The sequence below is a fragment of the Cicer arietinum genome, chromosome 2 (genome assembly GCF_000331145.2).
Source record: "Cicer arietinum cultivar CDC Frontier isolate Library 1 chromosome 2, Cicar.CDCFrontier_v2.0, whole genome shotgun sequence".
NCBI classification, from domain to species: Eukaryota; Viridiplantae; Streptophyta; class Magnoliopsida; order Fabales; family Fabaceae; genus Cicer; species Cicer arietinum.
In genome coordinates this window covers 13,060,454-13,074,742 of record NC_021161.2, presented here as the reverse complement: position 1 = coordinate 13,074,742, position 14,289 = coordinate 13,060,454, and the positions used below count along the sequence as shown (strand labels likewise).

Sequence of the window (14,289 nt, the reverse complement as noted above, 5' to 3'; positions counted from 1 at the left end):
AAAAAAATAATTCATTAAAATAATTCAAGCAAAAAATCTAGAATTATAAACATGGACAATAAGTTTGTAATTTCAAAATCCAAATTCCCAAATTTCAAACCCTAAGATTTCAATCATGTCAAAATTCCCAAATTGAATCCTAAAACAAAGACAATAACCGAATTTCATCATGAATTAAACATGGTAGGCTATGATACCAATTGTTAACTATCCATGCCAATTACATGATGAATAACCAAGGGCGAAAGCGTACCTGTGGGAATTGCCATTGATGAAATCTTGGGATGATGATGATAGAGCCAATGGGTTGGGTGATCTTCCTCAGCAAAACACCCTGAAGACCTTGCTCTCTTGATGGGGATAGAGAGAACCATAGAGTTTTCTACTTTAGGGTTTTGAAACTGAATAGTCTTGTTGTGTTTGCCTTGGGGACCACTACCCTTATATATAACTATTATTAGTTATATCCCAAATTGCAGTATTTCTAATTCAGCCCCTCATTAAATTAGAAACTGTCTGGTATCTACACTATTAATTTTCATAACTATTATGCTCTTTAACCATAAACTATCATATATTATTTGACCCCTAGTTTATTGGCTAATTATATAATGACCCTAACACACTTTATTAATTAATTACATATGTGACCTATAAATCTTACATGTTATACTTACTAAAAATCAAATAGGTCTCATAAGGTAAAACCATCGTGAATGCATCTGCATAACTTCATAGTTGAGGAGGTACTTATAAGAACTTTTTCTTTAATTGTTGCTCAAGGAAATTTGGACTGGATGATTGGATCTGAGACTGCCATTCCTAGCCACATTTTTTGTTGATCATATTATGTTCTTTTTCAAAGGCACTAGGAAAAAAGCTCTTGCCACTCACCATTTTCATCATGAATATAGTTCACACTCTAGTTAGTGGACTACTAATGCAAAATGAAGGTTTTTTACAAGAGCTATCAACCTAGTTAGATGAAATGTCTTATATGATAATTTGGGTTTTCACAAGGTAGTATTCCCCTACACAAAATATGACACTCTTAACAGGATACAATGTATGATGCTTCTAAAATTGAAATTGAGAGTGGCTTATTAATGCATCTTCATCATTGTTCTTTTTAAACTTAAGGTTTAACTTCCATAAAAGTTGAAACAAATTGGTAAATTTCATATTCAGATTTAATATCTCTATAGTAAACAAATGTAATTCAAATAATTAGTACAAATAGTGTCTTATTAGCATTTCAACATCAATTATAGGTCTTACAACAAACTCATCTTTTATATTTCCATCCTAGCAAGACATCCATAAATAGTAAATTTGGTTTACTCGAACCACAATATAAAACAAAATATAAGGTCACTACAACCACAACGTTTTAGGTGGATAAGAATTTTTTTGTGTGGGATATGTATGTACTAGTTAAGTTCAATATCACTATAGGCAATTTATCAATTGAAATTCATACAATTAGTGAAGTTGTTTGTGCAAAATAGTCTCCCATATGTTATGAAATTCTATTAGAACCATGGATGAAGGGGAAGGATGAGATGTGGAGTGGATGGCGGCGGGAAGGAATGGAGAGAAATATATCAAAAGAAACCTTATTAGAACATAAAACTACACGTAAAATATAAAATACAATATAAAATACAGTATAAAATAAGTGGTGGTTATATTTTATTTTTTAAGTTTAATTGTAATTTTAGTCTTTCTATTTTTATTGATTCATGAAATTGGTCCTTTTAGTTTAAAGTTGACAGTTTCGGTCCTCCTCCGATTTTTAACTAAAAAACGATGACGTGAGATATTTTAAATAACGTAATATATAATTGGATGATTTAGAATAATTAATACTTATGAAATTGAAATAAACGTCGTAAAAATTTATATTTCAACTTCGATTTTTTTATTTATATTTTTAATTTAATTAATAATATTTGAATAATTAATGCATCAATATAATTCTATATTATAGAATTGTATGTCACGTTATTAAAAATATGTCAAACAGTTGTTTTTTAGTTTAAAAATATGAGAAATGAACCAAAGCTGTCGATATTAAAATAAATGGATCAATTCCGTGAATTGATAATAATAGATGATCAAAACTATAATTAAATTTATTTTTTAATACATATCAAAATATTGTTTTTGTATTTAATTTAAAAAAAAAATCAAATTTGGTATTTGAATAACATTACTCATATACTAACGTGGGAGTGTGTTCTAGTTTAGTGTCTCTAAAGATGTAAATGGGCTTGTCTTCCAACAAAAACACAAATGGACTTTGGTAAAAAGAATTCAAATGGACTTATTATATTATTGTGAGATCTTCTTTTTCTTTCTTAAGATTGCTGTGAATTTTATAAAATGTAAAAAATATTATATAATTTATTAAAGTATACAAATATTTTAAATAAATATTAATATCATATGTTATATTTTATTCTTACCTATCTAACTCAATCTATTTTATACAAAAATATGATATAATATAAAACTGGATAAGAATAAGATATAATAGTGACATGATAAATATTATTATATTTTGTGTTTGATACATACATGATAACTAATATGATAATAATATATATTTTTTAAATAAAAAATTACTATTGTGAACAATTATCTATTAGTATGTTTAAAATTAACTTATTATATTTTAAATTAATAAAAAAATACTAAAAAATTAAATAAGTAATGTAATAATTTTATATTTAAAACTATTTATTGACACTACTAAATAAACAATTTAATTTTTTTAAATCACGAGTAATCAAAATAATTCTATTTTATTTGTTAGAATATAAATAAAGATATGATATATATTATATGTAAATAAAAAAATACCTTTGTAAACAAATTATATTTATTTTAAAATTTTAATTAATTTTCATATTCTTATAATTTTAAACACTAATTTATTAAATTATATATAAAAAACAAAACTACCCCTATTTTATTTAAAATTAATTATTAATATTTTATTTTTAAAATTTTAAGATCAAATTCTATTCATTATTTTTATATTTCATTACATTTATATTTTTATATTTTAAATTATATTTTATAAATTATTTTTTTATTATATTTTAATTTTATATTTTATAAAAATAATTTAATAAATTACTATTTTTATCTTATATTCTAATCTAATTTATATCAAAGATATTCAACTAAATATACAAGATATAATATAATTCTGAATTAATTTATTGTGATATCAATCAAACATATGATAATTTAATTTTGTCATATATTTTATTCAGTGATGGTCTTTTATCATACCGGTTCAATGTCAGGTCGAATTGGACTTGCATTTCCTTTTTGAAAAGCTACAAAAAAGAAAGACAACATAATTTTTGCATTGGATGTTTGGTAGGAAATCATGTTGACTCACGCTCTGTCAGTTTCAAAGTTACAACAACTCTTCTGAGAAAATCCACTCTTTCTCTCTCTCCAAAACCACTCACAAGTTGCCACCACAAATCTTTCAGGTTACTGGTTAATTCAAGATTCCACTTTATTTTCTCTATCTTTGACTGCATGGATCCTCTTTTGTTTCCAACAAACTGTGTAGATGGAAAGATAGAATCATGGAACAGTGACATGGCTGCATAGATTTTCCATTTTTCTACTGGTTTCTTTGCTTTTTCAATTGCTTCTCACATGGCCATTTTCATTTTCTGCTTCTTTTTCACTTTTCTACAACCATTTTTTGTTTGTTTTCCATTTGGGTTTCAAATGTTATGAAAGTTGGAACTTGGAAGATATCAAGTTTTGCAATCTGGGTTTGATTTGGTTTACCCTTTTGAAAACTGTCTTTGCTAGTGTCAAATTATGAATTACCCTTTTAAAGTAGTTGAGATTTTTGGATGCTATTTTTGTCTAGCAGTGTGAGGGATAATGTTAGTCGGATCTATTTTCTTTCCTTTTTTTTCTTTCTCTATGGTCATTTTTTTTATCATATAGATAGTGAGGAACTTGTTTTATTTTGAGATTTTTAAATTGAAGAAGGGTAAACCACTGTTTTAGTCTCTGAAAGTTTAGGGCATTTTCTCTTTGATCCCTGATTCAGCTAATAATCCAAATTAGTAATTGAATCATCAAAACATGAGTCAGTTTAGTATTTGATCTGTCATGGGCTATTTTGATAGTAAGTTATATCATTCAGGGGGTTTTATGATAGTCACTTTTATCTTTTTAGGATTATTTTGATGATTCCATAATTAATTTGGGTTTTTGGCTGAGTCATGGATCAAAGTGACAGTGCCTTATTCTTTCAAGAACTAAAATGATAGTTTACCTTGAATCTTTAAATTGTGGGAAAAGTGTCTCATAGGGTCCAAATTGCGGTTGTAATGTGGTTGTAGAGACCCCAAAATCATTTATGTTGCGGACACAATTGCAGCTATGGACCACAATTAAAAATCCTTGGTTTGATATTTGTTACAAGTCTTTTATTTTATGTTTGCCTATTGCTTATTTAGTAATTGTATCTTATTTTATCTGTCTATAGATATATGCATAATTTGTTGCTGTATTGTATCCATATGCTTGAATTAAGTATGTAATTAAATGAATATCTTTCAATATATAACTTTTGATTTTTGCAAAAGGAGTAATGTATTTCTTTCAAATTGTGGTAGGTTTATTCATTATTTCAGTGCCTGTGTCAGTTCTATTTAATTGTACTAAATGGAATCTTGGAGTTACATCCCTGAAGAGAGAAGCTATTTGTTTTCTGATGAAATGGACTTTTCACTTGATGCTTTTATGATGAGAAGTAGAAAACCATTTATTGAATTTGAGAACAAATCGTCCTGTAACTTTGAGAGAGATTCGACTTTTGGAGAAGAAGATTCTGATTCAAAGCATTTAAGTTCTCTAGATGAATCGAAAACTCATGATTCTTCATTGATTGATCTTAAGCTAGGTAGATTAGACAGAGATGTGAAAGCATTCACTTCTACGCCGATACATCAAACCGCACTTTCCAAGAAAGCTCGCACTTCTAGATTACCGGCTCATGCTCCTATATGCCAAGTTTATGGTTGTAACATGGATCTTAGCTCCTCAAAAGATTACCACAAAAGACATAAAGTTTGTGATGTTCATTCCAAGACGGCTAAAGTTATTGTGAATGGCGTTGAACAGAGGTTTTGTCAGCAGTGCAGCAGGTATATTTTTTGGTTCCTTGGTATTAAAATTACATTTTTAAGATGGTAAACTGATTTGTATATCTTAGATTTGTTATTGAATTATGTTTTATTTCTTTTTATCTTGAGTTAGGTTCCATTTGCTAGCTGAGTTCGATGATGGTAAGCGCAGTTGTCGCAGGCGTCTAGCTGGACACAATGAACGCCGAAGGAAACCTCAGTTTGATTACATGACTAATAAACAACACAAGATTCTTCAGTCATATCAAGGTATGAAATTCACATTCTGCTAGCATCTTCATCAACTAGGTAAGACAAAATTGTAGTTTGAATTAATGTTAAAATGGTGCTATCAAGCTCCCTTTTGGCAGAGTCTGGACCAGGGAAGGAGTCTTACCTTGTATTCGATTGCATGGATCGAACCTGCAACCTATTAGTCAAATGATTTGAACTCGAATTTTTACATCACAACTCTTCATTTGTTAGTTTTAATTAAAATGGAAGACAGAGAAAAATCATCATGTAAGCCCGAGGCATTCATAATGTTGAATATTAAGTGCTCAATTATAAAGTGTTGGTGGATTTTTAGATGAATATGCTGGAAAAAGAACTAGGAAAACTAGTTAACAAAGATCTCATATTAATTAGTATTTATGTCTCATAATTGGTTGCATATATGGATAAAATTCAATGTGGCCATGAACAGATGATATTAAAGTTAAGCATTCAATATAGTTACTTAACAACTAAGGTTTTGTGTGAAGGTAGGGTCTATTTACATTCTTAACTACATATTGGAGGAATCTTGATAGAATAAACTTATATTGTTGATCTCACTTGGTGATGCAAGACCATATAATATTAGGAAGCATATCTAATGAGAAATGAGAGGTTGTATAGCAGAAATCTCTTCACTTAATTCTCAAGGGAAAAGTACTAAGCAGTTTTGGCATTTTCTATTAGTTGCTTCTATACCTAAATTATAGATATTATTATGCATTTTTGTCACTATAAGAGCAGGTATGTAAAGAACTTTGTCAATTGTCCATCACCAAAATTTTTGTTCGTTTGATTTTGTTATAGTATATTCTTTAAATTTTCTACCAAATATCAATCATGGGAATAAATTCATTTAAAAAAAATTAAATATGTCTTCATTTAATATTATAGAAAACGGGATTTGCTCTTAAATTAATTTTACACTGTTATTCAATGAGAATCTAGTATTTTGTCACATCATCCCACTATTAAACTCTTAATATTAAGAGGTCAATGCTATCGGAAATCCGTCCGTCGAATTTTTTATAACAGATTAGCTTTCACAAGATAATGATACAATTCCTTCCATGAACTGAAAATCAAAGCCTTTGAATCTAGAAAAGACATCATGAATTTTTTAAACATTTCAAACAAAAGAGGCACATATAGCTTCTTAAATTATGTTATCACTCTCTATCTTTTAATTATTGTGGTCCCAGGGAATGATGTGGACCATTTAACAAGTGTTTGTTAGCATCCATCAGAATCTTTTATGCAAAAATTTGAAGCCAAACATCCAGTGTTGTATGTATGAATAATTTTCGTTATTGTGGTAGGAAATATATTTTGCCTTTCCACAATTATTTAAATAATTTATTCAATTCATGATTTCAAGAGAAGGTCATGTTGGAGTATTCTTAGAATGATAAAGTAAGCACTATATAATAGATTACCAAATACCTAACGAATAAGTTGGATGAAAAACTGAAAATGTGAAATGTACCCTAAGAGTAAAGCATGTGAACTTAAGGCATAGGGATTGTTACAGTTACAATGAAGTTATGCAAAATCTATCTTAGCTCACTAGTGCTAAAGAAATTGAAACTATTGCTCCCAAATTTGTGCTGTCTAATCAGAAATTAGAAGTTGCCAATATATTAGGGATGCTTAAGACACAAATCCGAGTTCTATGCAGTCACTGACTGCACGCATTCGCGCAGTTAATGACCCGTTCGATCGAGATCAGTCAATCCAAATCTCAAATTTGGTAATTTAAGTTTTTTAAAATCAAAATTTGTTTGAGATCAAGACTGTCCAATCTCGATTGGACATAACACATAGTCACTGATTGCATGAATGCTGTAGTGAGTGGCTGCAATAGGGAACCCTGATTCTTAAAACATAGGAGATCACCACATTTGTCTAAGAGCTACCACACAAGTGTTCTCACTTATATTTTGCTCAACACTCACATTTTTCATACTAGACTTCTTACTTACACTTTATAATCCAACGTATCTGTATTTTCTGTTCCACGTTTGGCTTTTTTGTCTGTTATAGGGTTTGTTTAGATTGCTTATTTGAATATCTACCGGCCATAACACTTATGAGCCTATTTTATGAAAACAGCTTATAGATTATAAAAAAATAGTTTGACTTTATTTTACCTTGTGTTATAAAAAGGGCTTATACTATAAGCTCTTATGATCTTACTATTTTTTCATACAAACTTTTCCAACCAAAGAATCTAACAACTTTTCTTAACTGAATTTGTTTCCAGGTACTAAGTATCTCGAATCTTCAATACAAAACATACCTCACTTTGATTTTCAAGATATATTTCAAAGTGGACATATCAAACTGGAAGAGGAGCCAAATTTCAGTCCTCAACTAGCATCACCCGCCACACTCGGTCACGAGTTATCTAGCCGTGCTCTCTCTCTTCTGTCATCCCCGTCACAGAATCCATCGCGCCACGCAGCAGAAAATCCATTAACTAACTCCCTAATTTATCGGGGCATCCGCACGCAAGATAACAATGACCAAGTTTCTGAAACACCATTGAATATAAGCTCTGTGGATAAACATAATCAAAATGAGTCTTTTCCATTTTCTGATGATATTTGTGAAACATCAGAATCAATGAATATCAAATCTGAACATGGAGTCACTGTTGATCTGTTTCAATTGTCTTCTCATCTTCAAAGAGTGGAGCAGCAAAGAAATTCTGTTTTGGTAAAATGGGAATGAGGATTACTGTTTCCCAACTGTGTGAAAGCTTTTTTTAGCCTAATGTTACAAGGAACTGATTCAATTTTTTTTCTTGTAACCGCTAATTTTAGTAATCAGTATTGTTAATATTATTAGTATTTTAGTTAAAGATAGGGTTCAAATATGCAAGCTCTTTATCACTTATCTTCCTAACTCTCATACTCCAGCCATCAAATCAACCTTATATATTTTGAAACTGACTCAATTAGTTTGCATTTTTTGGTGAATGATTCTATTAGTTAATATATATATATATTTTTATGTTATATTTTGGTGAGATTTTTTCTGTGAATTGATTCATTAAAAGGCTTTACTTAGTAAGGGATCAATGATAGGTAGAAAAGTGAGGGATATCAATGTTAGTTGAAGGATTGAGGAAAAGGAAATAATAAAAAAAATCAAACTTTGTAGCAGAGAAATCACTTGAACATTTAAAAAGAATAGGTGCAATATGGGTTATGTTGTACAAATAGTTTTATATACTATACTGTAAGCTCGGTTTGATTAGCTTTTAACTTATGAGTGTCTTTTTTTTCTTTCTAAAAAAACATGTTACTAATAATTATTTATTATAGAAAAGTAAGTTTATACTTTATATTATCTTCTGTCAAAAAAAGTTTATTGATGTCTACTGGAAAAATAAATAATAACACATAAGAAAGATTTGAAATGCATTAGTTTGAACTTATATGAGAATTGAGATGCATTAGTTTTAACTTACCCAAATAAAATTGAAAACTCAAAATACAAACTAATTTTAGTTTGTGAAAATATCAGAACAAAAAATAAAAAATCACCCAAACAGAGCCTTAGTTATTGTAAGGTATTTCTGAATTTAAATATTTTGTACTTTCTAAAAATATATCAATTTTGCTTTTTGTCCAAATAATTTTGTTTTTATGTGTTTGAAACATGGAAAATTTGCTTTTTATTGCTGTAATTTTTCAGTTTCAATAATGTTTAGTCATGATGAATCATCATATTTTAAGGAATAAAGGACTAAAACAAACCACCTTGATTTAGTTAAGCGGAATGATTAAACCTATGTAATAATGTGAATTACGGTTCAAATTTTGATTAAAAAATATTTATATTTAATGTTTGATAATCTTTTAAATAAGATTATCTGATTGTATATTAAGCAGAGAGGAAACATGTGGAAAAAAGAAACTAAAACAAGAATCAAAGACATTTTTTCTACACTTGTCAAAACAAAAATTTATATGTAAAAGACAAACATGATATTTAAATCATTTTATAAATATTTATTAATAATAAGTTGTTTAACTCATATCAATTTCCTCGTAAAAAAATAAACTCATCAATCGATGGCTAGGGAGCAAAACGCGTGTTACTTTTAGGGAAAGAATAAAGAAAATTGGAAATCAAAATTACTTTGGCCTTTTTTTTTTGTCAATATATTTAAATTTGTGTTTATTTGTATAGGAAGGTCAAAAACTTTTAATTATATATGTAAAAAGTGGACATTATTGAGGCTAACCACTTTATTATATTTTATGGTTCTTTATTTAGGTAGATGGTCATATTGGTCATCCAAGGAAACAAAGATAAGAATCTTTAAGGTTAGAGAAGTTATCAAACATGTTATTTGATATATTTATAATGAATCGATTGAGTTCAAGAAGTGATTAGTCACTTTCAATTAATGTAAATTTCAACTAATGTTAAATTGATAGAAAATATTTAAATTTGGTATTTAGTTGAGATAATATTTAGTGCTTATCTCCTAATAAATTTTGGGTTTTTTTTGAGGAATTAATGCATAAATACGATGACAAATAATATGTAGGGGAAATAAAATTCTTTTAACTTATAAGAAGTAATTATATGAGTGATTATATCAATTTTATTCCTACCTTAATGGAATTCTTTTTTTCTACCTCCTTCTTTAGGATTAAAATCATGGAAAAGTGAATAGTTATTTTATTCCTTGGAATATTTTATATTTGAGAATAAATATTGTAACTTTGTAACAAACATAGAATGTAAGATTCTCCATAATGTTATCTCTTACAATCTAATATGACTTTCTCCACTTAAACAACTAAGCCACACAATCAACTAAAATGTTGAGCCCTTTCTCCACATCGAAAAAAAGTCCAATACCCAACATTTTTTTAGACCTCTTTTCCCTTAAATTTTGAAAGATAAGACAAAAAAAAAACTAGTGTTCTGGGTTATATATTATTGTTGTTCTTTTATTTCAATAATAATAATAATAATAATAAAAATAATAAAATTAATAGATTCCATTTTAAGAATGAACCCACCCAACAATTATATACTATCACATGATATCCTTTGAAGGCAGTTTTACCTTTTAGCTAATTTTCAAAAAAGTTATTGCGTTAAATGGATTGAAAAGTTTAATGGTATTCTTCATCAAGTCAAACTTATATAAATAGATACATTCAGAAAGAAATTTTTCCATATGAGGTATTGTTCCCTAATGTTTTGCATCTTTATGCATTATGAAAAACCACCATGAATTAATAAAGTAAGCAAATTCCGAGAGCAACACTTATTTTAAATTTGCAAGAAATGCAACTTGCAACTTTGTAGTGGATTCCATCATCACAAAGCACATATTGTTGCGATTAGAATCATCATGCCAAAATATTTTCTGAGCATACAAGTTCACGTGTTGTCGGTATTCAATACTAACCAGAGAATATGTTTTCTTTTTAATATAGTCATTTAAAATGACAAGTAGAGTTTCAAACCATACAATCCATTTTATTTTATTTAAATATTATACAGTCATCAATCATTAAATCTTTCTTTTGTTGAATTGAAAATTAGGCTAAGAAAAAACTAACAATTCTTGTATACTTCGAACGATAATGTTAAGAAAGGAAAGTTGTCTCTTAAGTGTGATTTTTTTAACTCCTCCAAAGAGTATTAAGTACAAAGTTGGAATTTTGTGAGCGACTAAACTAGTAAAATATAAAGAAAAATAATAAAGGATATATAATGAAATAAATCATAAATTTGATTGATTATATTTGTTTTTTGAAATATATAGAGAACTATTTATATCATGTGAGGTTAATCTTATTTGTCAAGGAATTGTGGCCTTAAAAAATCTAGCATCGTTCAACTAATCTCACAGAGAGAGTATATGTTTTCTCGTTACATAGTGTACGTTGCGCTCCACATTCGACCTTGATCTCCCTCCATTTTGAGACGTGACAATTTCCTTTGTCCACACATGCATTTTCACTCATATTCAACCTTTGCAAAAATAGTCACACTTCATTTAGTGGTGGCTAAAAACATGGAACACGAGTTTTATATCTAAATTATCAATTTTCACATGCTTTTGACAACTTGTGAAAATCCCACGATCCTCTCGAGGCTCTTCAGACTTGAGAAAGATTCACCTAACTCGTATTCAAATGTTTCTAGTAGTATGACCCTCATTCGACTATCCGAACATCAGTTAAACCTCATTCAAATATTGACCTTTCTTGGTAAACAAATGCCTCATGCATCATATCATCCATTTAAATGACTTGAGAGGTGATGTTGTAGGAACCAAATTGGTTCAAATGCAATTGTCCATTATTTATGTTTAGATGATTACCAAACAAAAGAATAAATATTCCTTGACATCTTTACTTTAAGTGTGCAGGATATATATATATATATACATAGTTGAACCAAAACTTTTGTTATAGCTATCAACAATAGTAACAAAAGTCTATGAAATTTAGTAATTGTTTTTCATGTATTGATCTTAAGAAACAATTTGAATACTATTGACTAACAATCAATTAAGAGTTAGTGGTAGTAGAGTAAGGTATGACTTAGTTAGAAATCATGTGATCAAAGCAAATAAAATTTTTAATTGAGGCATATGTTGGTTCCACATAATTAGTATTAACAACATCTCTTGGTGACATCAACATCTAATCAAAGAGAAGAAATACAAGAAGCGTTGAAAATAAGAATGAACTTTGAATCAAGATTTTAAGTCTAATGACTATAAGCATCTAATGATGAAGATCAAGAAGGAGAAAACATTACATTGTCCAATAACATGTTATCTTAATTGTCTAGTTCAAAGCTCATCAAATGCAACACAAAGTCTCCTCTATAACGTCATTTTCTTTGGTGAAGTACTTACGAAACTGAAGAAAGTGACAATGATGATCACAACAACCATGTCCCCATGAGATGGTTCAAATTAAACATCCATGTGAAGAGAGAAAAAGGAAAAGTTCAATTGAATATAGTATATACTAAAAAAAGTTGTGAACAAGAAAATAATTAGATTGTGAATGCTCTACTACTGAGAGTCATTTTATTTTTGTAAATCAACCAAGATATTATGTTTATATCCTCTTTAAAAAGGTATTTTAGAACTTGGTTTGATATAGGGTTTTCATTTAAAAATCCCCCCACTTGAGAGTTGAATCCTAAAATAATTGTGTTCACAACTGACACAAATTCAATCTTTTATAATGGGTCCGATAATGGCAACCACCTTTGAAAAAGGTTAGTCATAATAGACAAGTAAACACCTGGTTCCTCAACAACACAAAGGTTTTCCATAATTGTTGAGAAGTTATAAGATCTCTAGTGGATAACTGATGACTCTTCATCATATGCATATTTTCCTACTGTTTTAGTCTTATTTATCTTCAATCATTAGTTAAATTAAGGAGTTATTTGATATATTTTGTTGATTTTTGTTCTTTGAGTTAATAAAATGTTTTGTGTTTTTATTTCATTGATTAAGTAGGAATTTTTTTGTAATTTTACATTGCGTTTTGTTTTAGTACAGTGCTGAATTTTGTTGAGAAATCAACATGACTTATGTAGAATATTTCAGCCATATCTGGAGTTGTAAATGTCCAATTGGAGTCAAACCAAGTGCAAATGAAAACTAAGATTCATAGATACAACTTTCATGAAGACATCGGAACCAAATTCAGACTCGAAAGAGGAGTAAAATGTAGTATATGTCAGACAGCAGATGTTGTGTGCCTGAAGCGCGCCAGCTGCGCCTGAAGCGCATTTCCAGCCTTTCAACACTGTCCAAGCGCGCATGGAGCGCAAATCCTGCCCCTGGGGTGCGCGACGCGCATCAGCATTCATAAAAACGCAATTTTTCATTGTTTATGGATCTTTTTGACTATTGGGAAGTTGGGAGACTTGTGCCCTAGAATAGAAACTCAAAGACGACCGTTTCTAATGCCTTTGGAGCAGTTTTATCAAGAATCATTCATGAATCTTTCTTGTAATTCTTCTCTATTTTATATCTCTGTCATGAGTAACTAAACCCTATTTGTTAGGGATGAGTGTAACAAGATGAAACCCTTATTTTTATGATTTGGTTTCTAGTTATATGAATGGGTTTATTGAATTATTTTTCTCATCTATGTGCTTAATGCTTTTTATTGCTTGATCAACACTAAAATGTTCTACGATTTATATTTTGAAACGGAAGTGGACTTTACGAATGCTTGAGATGAGAAATTCAGGAATTTGTAGTCTAGACATAGATGCAGGTCATGAAACCAATTAAATTAGTTGCAGAGGTAGTAGTTTAAAAAGAGAATTCATGTACGGTAATGCTTAATTCTAATCTTAAATCTACTAAGGAATTAGGGGTTATTTTGGAATTAAAGGTTCTATCACTAAGACATTAGGGCAAGAATAATAAAGAGAATTCGGTAATAATTCAATAAAGGAATTCAATAACTATGATCAAATTAGACACCAAGGTTGGATTCGAAGTGAAACTCATCCATGACATTTTTCTTATTGTAAAAGGTCAATTTTATTTATGTTATTAATTCTAAATATTGTTTCAATCAACTTGAGAACTTTTTGTTCAATTTTAGTAATTAAATATAATTCGATAATAAAATGCAATCCTTGAGTTCGACACTCGGTACTACTGTTTTATTATTACTTGCAACGATTTAGTAGACTTGCTGAAACGCTATCAAGTTTTTAGCGCCGCTACCGGGGATTGCCATATCACTATTGAATTTAATTTATTTACTTAATTGAATTTTTTTGCCCCGCAATAAAATTTATGCTTTTATTTTAT

At 29.1% G+C, this 14,289-nt stretch overlaps 1 protein-coding gene across 1 annotated transcript; it reads left to right on the top strand.

Moving 5' to 3' along the window:
* Positions 1–3,340: 3,340 nt before the first annotated feature.
* LOC101505285 (squamosa promoter-binding-like protein 6) lies at positions 3,341–8,409 on the top strand. The gene is given in 5 exon segments (XM_004490185.4): positions 3,341–3,512; positions 4,665–5,195; positions 5,308–5,444; positions 7,714–8,176; positions 8,178–8,409. Coding segments are annotated over 4 exon segments (1,113 nt in total). The 5' UTR covers positions 3,341–3,512; positions 4,665–4,713; the 3' UTR covers positions 8,209–8,409.
* Positions 8,410–14,289: the final 5,880 nt, after the last annotated feature.